The sequence below is a fragment of the Dermacentor andersoni genome, chromosome 7, assembly GCF_023375885.2.
Source record: "Dermacentor andersoni chromosome 7, qqDerAnde1_hic_scaffold, whole genome shotgun sequence".
Taxonomy (NCBI): Eukaryota; Metazoa; Arthropoda; class Arachnida; order Ixodida; family Ixodidae; genus Dermacentor; species Dermacentor andersoni.
Genome location: NC_092820.1, coordinates 62,643,709 through 62,659,751, shown reverse-complemented (window position 1 = coordinate 62,659,751; position 16,043 = coordinate 62,643,709). Strand labels below are relative to the sequence as shown.

Sequence of the window (16,043 nt, the reverse complement as noted above, 5' to 3'; positions counted from 1 at the left end):
TACACGATACATTGAAACCCGAGCTCTCCCACGAGGCACTGCTAATGATATTGCGACTTTCTTTGTACATGATATCGTACTCCGCCACGGTGCTCCAAGAGTGGTTATAACCGACCGGGGCACAGCATTTACAGCGCAGCTCACAGAAGATATCATGCTTCTCAGTGGTACAGTTCACCGCAAAGCCACTGCTTACCATCCCCAGACGAATGGGCTCACAGAAAGGCTAAATAAAACGATCGCTGATATGATTTCCATGTATGTTAACGTCGACCACAAGACCTTGACGACGTTCTCCCATATGTTACGCTTGCATACAATACTGCGTTCAAGAAACTACCGGCTTCACCCCTTTTCGCTTGGTGCACGGCCGGGAAGCTGTCACAACGTTGGACGCGATGCTTTTACCCACCTACTGCTCTAATGTTGTCACTGATGCTGCCGAATTCGCTCGATGCGCCGAATAGGCGCACCAGCTCGCACGAATACGTATCCGCTACCAACAACACAACGACGCCGACCGATACAATCTTCGTCGCCGCGACGTCACTTATCAACCCGGTGACAAAGTATGGGTGTGGACACCGATCCGCCAGCGTGGTCGGTCGGAGAAACTTTTGCGCCGCTATTTTAGACCTTACAGGATCGTTCAACGACTCGGCGACGTCACATACGAAGTGATTCCTGAAGGAGAAGGCACCACTCAATGTCCCCGACACCCACCCCTGTCCGATGTCGTTCACGTCTCTAGATTGAAGTTATACCACACCCGCTGAACGCAAAGCTCCACACCTCTCTCACCATCTACGTCTCTCTTAACAGTGTCCCCGGGGCAATCTCCAGTGCATCAATGTTCCGCATCGAGACGATGCTCCTAGGAAGGGGGGTAATGCAACGACCTCGACACAGTTGACAGCCACACGGTGCAATTCGGTGCCACATGCTAGGCATGTTGGGTGGCTCCCAGAAGAAGAGATCGACGAAGGTGCCAGGACAGCGATAAATAAAGAGATCTACAGCGTCGACCGAAGTCCTTTGTGGCTTTGTCTGTGACAATATATATATATATACCCAAGTTGTATGAATAACTCTTTCACGCGTCCTCGTTTTTGTTTTTCTCATTTATTTCTCTCTCTATCTCGAATTGTTTTGTCTACCACATTTAGGTTCTCTGTGCATTTTGACTCTCATATTGCATTTTAAGTGCACCGGTACGAAAGCACTCTAGCTGTTCCTAGGCACTACAACAAATGTTTTGTTGGTTGATTAATCGTAGTATAAAATGGGGTTTTGAGTATCTACTAGTATATTATTTCAGTGCAGTACATTTTGTGCAATATTGTTGTAGTGTGAAAATTAGAAGAAATGCTGGAAATAAGAAAGTGCAATAAAAGTTTGTGTGCGTGACCACATGCATTCTGCCATAATTTCTTGTGAGGTTTACTAACCGTTGGCTAGCGTACCGAGTGTTGTGCAATAATATAATGCCACTGCAATTACTGCATAGCTCCCGTAAGAAATTGAATGCATTCCCCAGTCAAAACATCATAGTAGGGTGAAAACAATAAGCCGTTTTTTGTGAGGTGACTTGTGTATAAAATGGGAAAATAACCTGTCTAAATTTTTTTTCTATCATTATGCAAGTGAGCTGCAACCATATATATGAATAAGTGTTTCAGTAGTTTGACCTCCTGCATCTTTCACAGTTTTTCGAAGACTGTTCGATTTTACAAAGTACGTGATGTTATTTGCGGCCTCTGCTTTATCGGCGTAATGGTCACTAGCTGCCATCAGGTCAGCAATCGTCTTTTCCAGTTTCATGTTCTCGATTTCTTCTTCAATAAGACTCCTCTTAGAATGACTGAACTGTTGAGCTTCCTGCTTCTTCTGTTCCTCCAAGTACGCTTGGTACCGCTTCCATGCTGCTAAAGCTGATGTCCGCAGCTCCTTCGTAATTGCAACTTTAAGGATGCCGCCAACCTTCTTTATAGCATCACAGACAATTCTTTGTGACACGTGAGAGATCTCCTTCATGTTTTCAACAGGTATTTGGAGATTAACGCTAAATCCCTTTCAACGCTAGCTTGTCCATGGCTAAACACAAGAACAATTTTGACGACATCCCAGAAGCTTGAGCATGATGTACGGAAATTTAAGATTGCGAAAAACTGCATCCAGACTGTTGGAATACCTCTCGAACAATCTAAGGCAGTATTTTTATTCTTGGAGCACCTCTGTGTTCTCAGCGAGCACTGAATCTCGTTGCTCGTTCAAGCAGTTAGCTCCCATGAGGGCTTCGAAAACTTTCCTAAAGCCTGTAAGCCACTGATTAGGCTTTGAGCACATCTGACGGGGGTCTAAAGAGAGGAGAGGCCCCTGACAAGAGGGTATCTTAATGGGCTCTTATCCAAGGTCTTCTTCGTTGCACTAATCAGATATTGCACTCCATTCAAATTGTGAACACATCCTTTGTACTTAACTTCGCAAGCTTCACAGCTCACTCTGCTGCATGACCAATGTCTTCTTTATCAAGTTCAGCATGGTTCTTTGGATCGTCAATGTCAGTCTTCAAGGTGCCCACAATTCCAGCAGATGCAGATAGCACAGAGCACGTCAGGAACCTTAGCATTAGTTTCCTGACAAGACATTCGAGGTCCTTTGCTAAAGAGAACATCAGCATTTTGTCAACTTGGTATTCAGTTAAAAATGGCTTGAATGTCATTGCAATTCCAAGAGAAAAGTGAACCTTTGCAAGTATCAGTGGATCACGGCAGCAATCAGGCACATCTTGGAATGTCAAACACTTAAGAAAACTGGCTTGCTTCATTGTGACAGACTGCACACAGGGTACGTACAGAAGAATCACCCAACGGTGGGAGACAAAGTTGAGAGGGTATGTTGACTGGCCAGTAACATAGGCAAAGTTATCTCTCGGGACTGCTGTATCATGGAAGAAAGAAGTGAGACTTGAAAGGAGTGCATCAAGGCACCCCTTGCTGGCAGCAACACCAGCCCTGTAGGCGTTATGCACTGTATGAAGACTACAGGTCCCCAACTCTAGGCATTGAAATTGATAGTTATTCTGCAGGTGACATTGCAAGTTCTTCCAGAATTTCAAATTTACTTTGGGCTCATTCATAGACCGGTGAATAATTTTTCCAACTGGCAAACATTCCAGAGCCTCCAAAAGATTTCCCGAATATTTTCTGCAGTGCTGCGTCCCAAGAAGATGCATGTGTAGTAGCTGCTACTTACATGCCCTGAAGCCTCATCCCAGTATCACACGTTAATATCCACCTGCTTTCTTTGCAGGCAATCATTCAAGCACTCATTGAAGAGGATTGCATAACGCGTCGCACTGTTCTATTTCGCGCTGCAAACAAAAGAGAAAATCCTGCCGCAGACCGTCGCACATGACCTATGCGCACTTCTTTTCGCCGCAGAAAGCATTCACTATTTCGCTATGACGAAACATCTTCTGAAACAGTTCCTCTTACGAGACGACGAATGATACGAATAGTCGGAATGCCACGTCCAAAGTTCGCAGTACCTGGGCATCCGTCACAAATTCATTCAGTGTGCAGGCATGGTGCAAGTCCGATGACGTCGACGGCATGACACTTTCCTGTCTCTCGCTAATAATATCCGTCGCGTTGTTTCTAATCGAGCTTCTGTGCGCTGCACTTTTCACATTTGCTAAATGCTTCGCACTTTTCATGTGACTTCTGAGTGCCGACCCAGCCTTAGAGGACAGATCAAAGCCGTTGCCGCACGGCCTGCACTTGAAGCGATGAGAGTCCGCAAGGTCCGAAGCAACCCATTGCTTATAACTGTCATGGTCCAGCCAGGACCGCTGAATATTGCACTTTCCCTGCTTAGCGGACAACTCGACGCTTCTACACAACCAGTGAAACGTGCTGGCCTCCGCAAAATCAGGGCATGACAAGGCTTAGCAAGCGTACTGCAGCGGCCAACGAAGCGACAAGCTATAAGAACGCACGCAGGATTGGACTGGCTTAGATTTGAACGTCACCCGTTGAAAGTGGCCAGACGCTCAGCAAAATTTGTTAAGCCTAGCCGAGCGTAAACATTCAAGATCTTTCCGAGACCTTTAAAAATTCAAGGGTTTTCAAGGTCTAGAAAACGGCATTTTAGAAATCAAGGCTGTTTTAAGTTTCTGAAGGACCGCTACGCACCCTGCCCTTGACAAAGTACGACTAAACACACCTATTAAACCCTCCGATTTTCAAGATTCTAGTATCTGACAGTGTGTCATTTCATCAATATTGAGAAAGACGGATTTCACACGTTGAGACCAGTTACCATTTAACATGGCCTTTGCATAGCAAAAATTTTCCTACCGATACACTCATTGGCGCTCAATGTGAAGGTCTTAATTAGGTGTTGCGTGGGCAAGATTAGGCAGAAACGAAAATCGGGAGAAGACAAGCTAGAAATTAGGTATATTGTAGCTGTTCTAGATGTTTTTTGTGTGTGTGTGTGTGAGCGCTACATGTGTTTCTATTCTTTTTGGTTATTTTCTCAGAACCCGATTTTTCACATTTCTTTCAACCCGCCATGATTGCTTAGTGGCTGTGGTGTTTGGTTGCTAAGCACGAGGTCAGCGGATAGAATCCAGGCCATGACGGCCGCATTTAGGTGGGGGCAAAATGCAAAAACGCTCGTGTAGTCAGATTTAGGGGCACGTCAAAGAGCTCCAGGTGGTCTAAACTTCCAGAGTCCCCTACTACGGCGTGCCTCACAATCATATCGTGGTTTTGGCCCGTAAAATTCCCGAATTTAGCGTTCCTTTCATACACCAAGAAGCATAATATTGCCACGCATACTGCCTTATCTCTATCCGGGGATCGTATTTCATCGGCTAACAAATGTTCATCGTTATCACTCGGCGCTGGACGCGCCTCCATGTATAGGAAGTTTCGCGAATGTTATCCATGGTTCTGTCTATTGTGTACGAACCTTGTATAATCTGAGGTGGCACGAATTATGTAGTAGTTTCTGGAAGGCGCGCGGGCACCAGCGAATACGCGGAAACTTTCGTCGATTGATGTATAAGAGCCGACGCGTTTGACCCGCAGATCAGATTTTCGATGATCGCTGACTTTGCTCGCCCCTATCCTTTCGACTGAGTCTAATACCCGTGTCACAAGGGCGTTTGGAAGGCCTTCCAACCGATAGTCAGTTGACTCAAAGGTCAAGTTTGAGCTGCTACACGGGTGGTTTCGAAGGCCGCTGAGTCAATAGACTATCGAGTCAACGGAGCACCTTACAACTCTATCGAAATCTCGATGGCCTTTGAGCAACGGAAGCAGAAACAGCGTGAACATGCCCTCTCGTTCACAGGGTGCTCATACTCACGGTTAGAAAGAACAAATCAAATCAAAATGCTCTAAAATACTACATATGAGTGTTATTAATTATTCAATAAAGTATTTTTGCCACGTGACATGTGCGAACCGCACGTACTCTCCACAACAGCGACGTGCAGCGACGCAAACGTTGCCGCAGTTTCGTTACTCAAGAACTTAAAAACTAAACATATATGTATGGCAATGTATAAACAATCTTTTTAAATGTATAAACAAACATGAAAGAAATTATAGTGCTTTTAAGTAGTTTTAATGTTGTTTAACTTATCGTGACAAGAAAACGAAAATAAAGATCCGCAGCGCCACACAATTTTGCGAGAAACACCTGAACCACTCAGCGGCCTTTCAAAAGTGCCGTGTAGCAGCGTGACAACTCCTTTGAGTCGATAGAGTTGTGGCGTTTCGAAGGCCGTCGACTGGAAGGCCTTTCAAATGTGCCCGTGGGACACAGGTATTACTTGTTCTGCTAGGCGCAAGTTCACTCAATAAAGAAATAAAGTTTCAGCCCATACTTTTCACTCTCTATCATTCTTCGCCTTCAACTGCGACCGTTTTTATGTACTCGTTCACGTCATTCACTCAGCCTGCTCTGCAGCTATCCTAGAGCTAGAAATATTTTTTTACCTGACCTAAAAGTTTGCTACCGTTGGCTTGCAGTTATTTTTGACACGTTTGTTTTTGTGTGTATGGCTATAAAACGTTGTCATTGCCTCTACACCATTTTTCTGTCATGGTCATCACTCGATTTCCTCGAAACGTACTGCGACCTCTCGACGTCATCTATCATTTAACTAGGCGTTGAAGTTTCGGAAAACTACACCTTTTCCTGCCGTCATCCGACAACGTCAAGTGCGTCAGCCTGCGCAGTTTCGTGTCTAAAAGTCAACGATTCTGTACGCTTGACGTCAAAGATCAACGAAAAATATGAGCTAAATTGCCGGGATGACGACTTCGATCACAATAAGTCACAAGGTGTCTCAGAAATTTGCGAATTAGTTTAAACGGTCTGCTGTGGTCGGCACTGCATGCCTGGTATTTCCGAGAAAAAAATCACAGTAAAGAAAGTGATGACAACCAACAAGCGACTAAATAAGCCCCGTGCTTCGCTGATTTAGTGCTGCTGCTTCACTTGTGGTATTTAAACACTTGTTATCATCCATGACATGTCAGCAGCTATGTTAGTAACAATGACGCACGTCGCAGAACGTACTTAAACGCTGCTTGAAGACATTTCTCCGCAACTTTCCTCAAGGGCTGTTCCAGGCATAGGTGAGCGTCCACTATTTTTTGAACCGCCTGTTATTGTTGAAACTCTGCGCTATGCGAAACAATCACACAATGATACCTTCTCAGTTTGCATGTGAAATGCTGTGCGCGCAGTTCTTATAACTATAGGCCAGATATTGTGGTTTCAATCTCGATTATTAAGAGCAATTTATGTCGCTGAGATATTGTCCTTATTAGTTTTCAGTGGTATTTGCAGGCGAAAAAAAGAAAACGTCATTCGTATTGTAGCCCAGCTTCTAAAAGTGAATTCTTCCATCTCATCATTCTGAGATAATCATCTACCATATCTGCCGTACTCATTCCTGTTACAGGCAATTTTTGTGTGCTGCACTGTAAGAGTACAATAAATACATTCCATTATCAGAACGACAATCAATTTATTTAAGACCAATATCATGGTGACGCGGAGGAAACGAACTAAAAGCCTTGGTAAGGCTTGAAGGCCAGTGGCCTATGCAATATGCACTGTCTTCGTAGTAACTCGTATGTGCCGGCAATTTATCATTTAAAAAAAAAGGCTCAATGTGCCAGGCCCACTGTGAAATCTGTCATAAAGCGACCTTAAAGTTAACATTTGGTTCTGCAGACCAGGCTCTGCTTTTTTAGCTAAGTGCCCGCCAAATAAGGCTTCACGACATCGAGCAAACATTATATATTTCTATGTATAGTGTATCGCTAATAGAGGCTCCAAAGTATTTTGCACCTAAAGCGCAGTTTTCTTCCCGCCTTAAATTTCGTACGTATGGGTCATATTACAGTGTATTTAGTTTATTCGTTTGCGGGTACTACCTGCGTATTTCAAGGACACAAAGTGCGCAATTTGCGTTTTCCGCAACGCTGTCACTAAGAAAATATCAACTTTATTGCCACCTCTCAACGTTTGCGCAAAACGTTCTAGCGGTGACAGATGACGCCGAGTAGTGGCAACATAAGGCTTCACAGCTGGTCAGAACTGCGAAGACTTCGTTAAATATAGCTTGTAAAATGTATTCAGTGTAGTAAGTCCTTTATTCGCTCAAAAACACAGTGCTGCTATTGATCTCCCACCCCCGACCACACCAGGCTCAAATGCGCTAGAGATATTCGCGCCATCACGCAAATGAAATATCTCGTTACTTAATCTCTCGTCATGGAAAAGGTAAAATAATTATTACTACACAAGATTTTTTTATAACGCCCGTAGCACTTGAAGAATTAATTAAGGGAGTTTGCGGAAAAGAAGTACAATACATGGCGGCGATGGTTGCAGCTATTGGAATTGGCTGGCTAAAATGTGGAGGATGGCGGCAAATTTTCTATAAGCCCAATGTTATGAATAAAAAAAACTTGCCTAAGCAAGCAAGGTCTCTTCATGGCACTAACAGTGCAATAAAATGATCGTCCCTACAATTTTTGCGCAGCCTGTAATGCAGTCGTTTCAATTAGCAAGAAACGCCGAGCACGTGTTTCGGCGCGCTATTTAATCTCAGTAGGGAGCGTGTAATTTAAGAACTGATATCACGAAACTAATTTGCTTTCTGAAGAAAAATGTATCAGACAAATAGAAGAGCGGCCATCTTAATCCTAACGTTTCTTTTATTCCGACATGCAGACGGGATTGCAATAGCGTATTCCTGAATCACGAGGCAGGAATAATGCTGCTCGGTATCCTGTTTAGAACACGAGAGGATCGGCACGCTGTTGAACTAAAATGCCGTCTCAGTTCAAAACCGCAGATGTTTTATAACTTCATGAAGAGTGCGTGTCCAAGATGAGAGCCTGCCTCTACAAAATGTTCCGGTCCAGTTGTCAAGCTTATCATCCTAGTAGCACAATCGTTCACGCACAACGCTGTCGTCTAGCGGACATCCTCTTGTATATTTAGGCGAATAACTTTTTTTAACCCTTCCGAACTTTGCTGACCCTGGCCGCTGGAGGGTGTTGCTGGGTGCTGCTGCTGCCTCGTTGAATAGTTCACAAAAAAAGGAATTCGGCAATGGCGCTTAAGACTGCTGACCTGTGAGAATGCGATAACGTGCTGTTTGTAGACCGCGGAACGTCATGAACGCGTGCATTTTTATACACCCGTGACGTGGCGCCACCTCCTCATGTTGTCTGCACCGTCACGAACCCACTGACGGACTCACTGCGCGCACCTTCAGCGAGTCAGGACTGTAGAGCCGCCGTGGCGGCGGGGAAGCATGCTCGTCGTGCACCGTGGAGGCGAGGGATCCACTCCCATCCAACCCGAAACGTAGGAGGTTTTGTTGATTTACAGCCGTTGTTTTACTCTGTTTACAGAACACCTCCCTGAAAAATCTGACGTCAATTCCAGCATTTTTCATGTCGTTTCAGTCTTTGCGCCGCGTACCATTTTTGGTACTATATTTCGGTGACGCCGACGCCGATGTATTTTCGCGTAATGGGCACTTAATGCTTTCGCATTAAAAATTGCATTAAGTGCCCGTCGGTAGGATCCAACCACGGTCCTCCAGCACCGCATCCCCGTTGCTCTAACCTTCAGACCACAATGACACGTGTGCTACTTTCGGGCAAACATGAACTAGCTCTTTGAGAGGATATCCGCGTGTGCCCCATAGCGTAGCATGGGCACGCGCGAGGGCACGTGCACGCCGCCGGTTTTGCAAAAGGTGCCGAAATGAAATGGCCAAATCTCTACCACTCGCTTACACACGTCGCGGGAGCTTCATTTCACACATATTCCAATATCTGCGTTACATCTCCATGAGTCTGTCCTCTTTCTTTATTTTTAAATTCTGCTACGAGCGCCAAATATCAATGAACACCCTTCTTGACATCTTTGAAGACATAGGCCGAAGTGAGCGAAGCTAAATGAAGCAAGCTCCCGCCATTGTGAGGAATTGATTTCGGCGTTCTGTTGCTGAGAGTAAGATCGAAGGTTGTATTGCCGCGCGTGGCAGCCGTATTCAACGGGGGCGAATAGGGCTCCCGTATTAATATTTATGTGCACGAGAAAGAACCTCTTGTGTTCAGCTTTAATGCCCAGTACGAAGTGAAACCCAGTAATATTAAAGCGTCACTTTGTGAGACGTGTCAGTGTCCTGAATTTCCCTTTCCGAACACGGAAACGACTTGCTTCGAAATACCGTCGTTCGTGCCTTGCCTACATCGATTCTTTTCGATAAGTTAATCTCAATAAAATTAGTTGTTGCTAGCGCCTGTCCTTTGTCCTTCTCTTTTGCTTTGATCCCAGTTGTGCTGTAAATGAACTGAAAAATTCTGCGGGGACCAACAATGACTAGAAGGGCTCCAAAAAATTTGATTATCGGGATAGCAGTTATTTAGTCACTCTAGGCGCATTTTTGCGGTCGTCGTTGGTGACGGCGTCACCGTGATGTCCCGTATAAAGTCATTTTGCGATAATACCGTGCGGCGCTCCGTATGCTGTAGGTGCTGTAGTGATAATGTGCGAGGGAGGAAGGCGGGTAGTAAACGCGCTATTTTCTACCACGCTCAAGGCACCGGAGAAGTGTGGGGGGGGGGGGGGGGGGTGCAGGTTCTAATCCGGCGGCGGCTGAGCGTGGCCACGCGGGCCCTATCTTGAAAGCCATATGCGAGGAGCATCAGATGAACTGTGTTCTCGCCGCTTTGTTCGCCTTTAAGCAACAGGCAGCACAAAGGTCAGTTCGTTCGCTGCGGTTGTCACTCTACTCACGCCAGCGTTTTGACAGCGAGTGTATCTGCTCATCTAGATACATGTGTTCATGTTGGCCCGTGCGCGCGCGACATCATGCTTGGTAATTTAGTTAGTAAGCGAATACACGGACGATAAAGCTGCTATATTTACTTCGTAAAACTCTACAAATTTGTTGCTGCAATCGCTGCTTGGCTTTCGAGCGAAACTGCTACTTTTTATGTGCGGAGTTCAGTCACTGAGGCAAGGTCTTGTTTTCCTTTGATGATGCACGTATTTTCGAGAGGCTATGTTTACGAGAGTGTGTGTTTCACACTCTTGCACTTCCATTTCATTTTTGTTTATGCACTCTCGATTTTGTGTTGATCGGAGGTGTTCCAGATATCTGCAAGTTCCTCTTTATGATATTGTAGTGCCAGTGACATCGACGCGATCGTCCTAAGAAAGAAGACGAGGTCAGGCGATGCCACGAGTGGCGCGGGAGCTTATTTGGCTGGCAACCTAAGAAATAAAAGTGCAGTTGAGTTTGAGCTCGGCCGCTGGAATAATGCCTCGTTGTCTCTCTTTCATGTGCTCCACAGCATAATTTAATATCGCCTGTATAATTAGGTTCCATTTGAGCCTCTCGACTGAGCCGATGACATGTCTGTCTTGAAAGCAGGGGACGTACTCAAGAAAGGTGACATCCTCACTCTTCTTGTAGACCACACGCCAAGAGGCTCATTTCTAACATTTTCTTGTGCTGGAGCAATCCGTTCAAAGGGTCTCCCTTTAGCAGTCGGCTAAAAACGTGAACAATTATCTTTCCCGCACATTACAACACTTAAGAGCCAGTTCAGTGCAGACTTTAGTTCGTAACATGCAAAGCCTGTTCCGCTGTAGTTGCAGATTTCCTAAGAATAGCGCATCTAATCAATTTCGGTTAGTTGGGCTGTTATCGTTATGGTGCTTGTCATGTCGTTTGGCGTTTATCATGTACTTGGCAGTAGATTAGATCCAAACACTGACGTTGCTGAGCACACGTTTGCCTCTGTTTGTTTTCTCGTTAACAGCGTTTTTCTGTTCTTTTTCGGTTTTTCGTTCATGTTGCATTATAACTCACATCACGTGCTATCTTAATCCGGGGTGCTTCCTGATCATGTCCTTGCAGTGCTCCTTAAAAGGTTCTACCAACCCCTTTATATGTGCTGCATGTCGCTCATGGGCCGTTCGAATGGTTCGCCTGTATCAATGCGTGCGGTACATGAGAGTTGGTTACACGCCTTGAAATAGAATGACGTGGCACCTCTCGCGGCCATTGTCGACCTATTGACACAACGTCATCAATTGTAATGCATGGCTAAAGAGTAATGCACTGAACCCGCCGCAGTGGCTTAGCGGCTATGAGATTTCGCTGCTAAGCACGACATCGCGGGATGAAATCCCGGCCGCGGCGGCCGCATTTCGAAGGGGGCGAAATGCAGGAACGCCCGTGTCCCGTACAATGCGGACACGTTAAGGCTCCCTTGGTGGCAAAAATTAATCCGGAGTCCCCCACTACGGCATCGCTCAACCAAATTAAGGTGTTGGCAAGTAACACCAGAAATCACTTCAGCATAGCACTGCAAGGCAGTTCGACCATATAATGCTTGTCTTGTGTAACAAGCGTACCAGTGGAGAGGTCGTAGGGCGGCTTCGCGAACCAACCATGCTGTCCCGATCCTCCTTATTGATGCCTGGATTCATGTTCATATTCGTGAATGCGCCTTTGTGCACCTTCGCAACAATTATATAAATGATAATTGTAGCCCCTTTTGACTCCATACTGTTCTTTAGAGCCGTCGCCGGGGACACGATATGCTGCCACAAATATTTCACGACATGTCTGTTTTTACTGTGACGCCCATCGTTCTTACTGCTTTCACTCCATACAGTTTAGAAGAACTAACGCAGTTGCTGCACTTTATTCTACAGTAGGATAATGCGCAATATGGTGTCGTATGGTGGTCTCTGTCATCGAGAGTTCCGGTACACCGATGTCGTCGCTTGCTTGTGACGCTCGCAGGAAGACTTACTTAAACTAAACAGCAGGGCACTCAGTTGAATCTTAGGACCTGTGCCAAATGTATTCACGCCCCCTCGTACCTGCATCTATACATTCTCCTAAAGAGGTCTCGAAGTCGGCAGATATTTGGCGGCGATGAAACAGATTTTAGATGCAGCGGACTTCGCATGGTCGTCTTGTGCCATGACGCTTTTGTAATGAATTCGTTAATTCAGGTTGTTATCTGCGTCCTTCCAAACTTCTTTGGTGTCCTAACTTCATCAAATTAATCACGGGACGCCTCCGGATACAAGAGCGTCAAAATAGCAATATGTTTTTACAATGCTTAGCTGATCATTTTTGCGCATGCTTGTCGACAATTTCACATAGCAACGTTGCGCCACATTAGTACTTGCATCTAATTTCATCAGATGCCACTGAGGCAGCTGATCCGTGATATTGCTCAGCGTCTGGTTGCTCGTCAGGTTTGTAGCTGGCAATGAATGACTGTTCGGCTTTTCAGAAGTCTTAGAGGTACACACAATACCGTGGTGAAGACTTTCTCGCCATAACTCGTAGAGTCTGAAGCCACATGATTCAGCAGGTCAGCGTCTCCTCGAATATCATTTCAACGAATCTTTTGATAAAAAGGTAGACCGCCTTTGTTCGACTTGAATACCCACATCTAATGACAACAGGTGTTGTTCTCTTCACTCGTCTTTAGTTTCAGTTATGATACTCTACAAGTAAAAGCAGATGCACTGCTAACATTAAATTCGCCATTTTATTTCTCATCTATTATTCGAGAAATATTCGTGAAAACTCGAGCTTCTCGAAGCCACTCTGTTAGTCCACGAGGTTGGGGTCATTAAACAGCTGCATAGTTTACGCATCTTCTGGTGGACGTTTTGCACCAGCGGCTACCAGGCTCGTATGTGAAGGGCGTACGACACGGGACAGTAAAACTGCGCGAAAACAAATTTCATGAACTGGCCAGCCAGCGCTGCACTAGAGCTAGCTCTCAACTAAGGAGAAGCAAATTATATGAAAACAGGTGACCACGCGCTCATCATCAGAAAAGCGTTCCAACGCAGTTTGTCACAGGAATACGCTCTGTCCCATATATGCTATCCGACTAGGACTGCTTGAGGCGAGACGCTATGGACTTACAACCATACATTTCAAGGATGCTACTTTATATTCGCAGGGTGTATCAAGGCAAATTCATCTGACTAATTGCGGGACGAAATGGTGCTTCCTATATTCGGCCAGGCACTGTTCTTTGCCATCGCAACCTCCATGGGCATCTGGATGACAACGTACGTCAAGTTTCAGATATTTCTACATGGCGACTCTATCCTCGTTCCCAAAAACCGGACTGTGCCAGACGAATTTTATAACGAGAAGTACGGAAATCACTCGAGTGTGACAATTGGGGTAAGTTTCTGCGGTCTATGTGCGGTGCTTGGAGAAACCTACGTGCTTGTCGGCATCCAAATTCCCCCGATAAAGTGGTGCATTCAGTTTTACTGCATGTTTTAGGAAGTAACTGGTACATGAACAGAATCTTATTTTTGCGTAAGAATTGCATGTGGCGCGTTAGGCATAACTGTCTCAGTCTAAATTGCCTACAACGTTATTGCATGAATATTACAATTAATAATAATTACAATACTGCTACGATAGGGGTTCTTTTAGAGTGGCAAAGCAAACAGGAAATAGACAACAAAATAGCTCAAACAACAATGTTACAGGCAGATTTTATATGAATACATTGTAGCATATCAACAATCAAGCAGTCCTTCAGGCGTCTAAAAATATCATACGAAAAAACAAGAACACAAAATACCACAGTATGCAGGAAATATAACAAAAAACAGTACCAACACTGTCACTTCTCAAGCAGAACAGGAAATCTTTGTATCGCGTTCCGTGACTGCTCATAGATTAAGCTAATTCGTATTCGTTACCGTTCACGGGAGGAAGTACATAACAAGATTGTGTCTACTCTGAAATGAAACAATCGAAAGCGATATTGATATCTAGTGGCATATGCGGAATCGGTTCAAATATCAAGTATATCAAGATATAATCTGATATTCGGCTGCTTAATTTAATTTAACAATTTTAAACACAAACCTCAGTAGAGAGTTTATTCTGTTCTGATATTCGCTTCAAGCTAGCTCGTGTAAGTAGGTGTGTAAAGGATGTCGGACCATAAATATTGAAACTAAATCTGATATCCTTATTTTGAGTTCTTTCCAATTCACGAAGATTGCCCTGATAAACAAGTGCCAAATTACATTCGCGTACAGTAAAACTGGCAGTACAAAAGATTTTGCGTGGCAACTTTCGTGTTTAATGAATCACGAAGAGGCCTTTTTAAATAGTGAAGTTTGGACATTGTCTTGCTATAAATAGAATCGCAAATCGCAACGTTTACAACAAAAGTGTTATAGGCTGTAAAAAGACAAATACTTAAACTCATTAACGCGAAGTATTACATTATCATTTTCCTTAAATGTATATAAAAGGGTGCTCTTCTTATTACTTAAAATCATAATAGTACACTTATTTATGAATTACCCACATCTGCCACGTCATTAACCAATCCATCATTCGATCTATTTCATAATCTAATTTATTCTGAAAGTTAAGATCGAATGACTAAGCTTTGCGTTTCTTAGTGTTGTTTTCCATAGTTTCAGGACCAGCTTAGGATGAGATATTTCGCCGTGAGACTATGCGAAACCTAAAAAAGTTGTTCTACGTGGGACCACTTATTAGTCGCTAGGGCCAATTCATGAGCTATTTCGACAAGTTGTTTGGCAGTAGAAAAACCACACCTAAAGCCATGCTAATCTGGTGAGAGAACCGAATGGGTGTCTAAGAAAAAAGAAATGTGCTAACAAATTGTCTGCGCCATTGACTTGCGGCACGCACAAGTAAAGGCCACCGGACATTAGCTTAAAGCTAGTTGTCTGTCGCCGTGTTTGAATATGCTCTAAAGTTTTGATTACCCACGCACACACACCAGAGAATACAGGAGAGAGAACAGAGCACTAACCTAGCTTTTTTTTTAGAATGCACCGCTGTATATATGGCAGCAGAGAAGCACAACAGCCATGCGCAAAATGCCATGAAAGAACGAAACAGAAAAAATCAACGTACTTTACCTCGAGCTATTTCATCTTCTTCTTAGTAAGAGCGACAGAATGGGTACCGACGCAACAATCCTTTGAACATAAATTTTCCCCGTTCCGATTATCTCGGACATGACATGATTTCTGTGTGATGCGATGATATAACACTCTGTGAATGTTGGGCATCGTCCATACGTGTTGAGCTGAGCATAAATTCATCCCTCTTTCGTGCGGTCGCCATTGTGCGACCGCACGAAAGAGGGATGAATTGCGAAAGAGGGATGAGGTGCGGTCGCCATTGTGCGACCGCACAACTTTGCGATGGCGGCTGTCTTCTTCAGGTCGGGGCGAAATCCAGGCTTACTGATGACGTGGCCTAGGAACAGAAGCTCATCGAAAGTGAAGCGGTTATTTTTGTGGCTTTAGATTGAGCACTGATCACTAGATGACCTCTAGTACTGTCACGAGACGCCTAAGGTGATTGTCGAAATTTTCGGCGAAGACCACGGCGTTGTCCAAGTAAACGAAATAGGTCTATCACTTCA

The 16,043-nt window shown here is 44.6% G+C and overlaps 1 protein-coding gene across 1 annotated transcript in view; it reads left to right on the top strand.

The window, feature by feature from the left end:
- The first annotated feature begins 6,552 nt into the window (after positions 1-6,552).
- LOC126534388 (epoxide hydrolase 2-like) overlaps positions 6,553-16,043 on the top strand; it is a 44,941-nt gene continuing 35,450 nt past the window's right edge. Inside the window, exons 1-2 of the mRNA XM_072289065.1 lie at positions 6,553-6,659; positions 13,563-13,792. Of these exons, the coding sequence (XP_072145166.1) occupies positions 13,604-13,792 (189 nt within the window). The 5' untranslated portion in view covers positions 6,553-6,659; positions 13,563-13,603. The remainder of the gene's footprint in view (positions 6,660-13,562; positions 13,793-16,043) is intronic.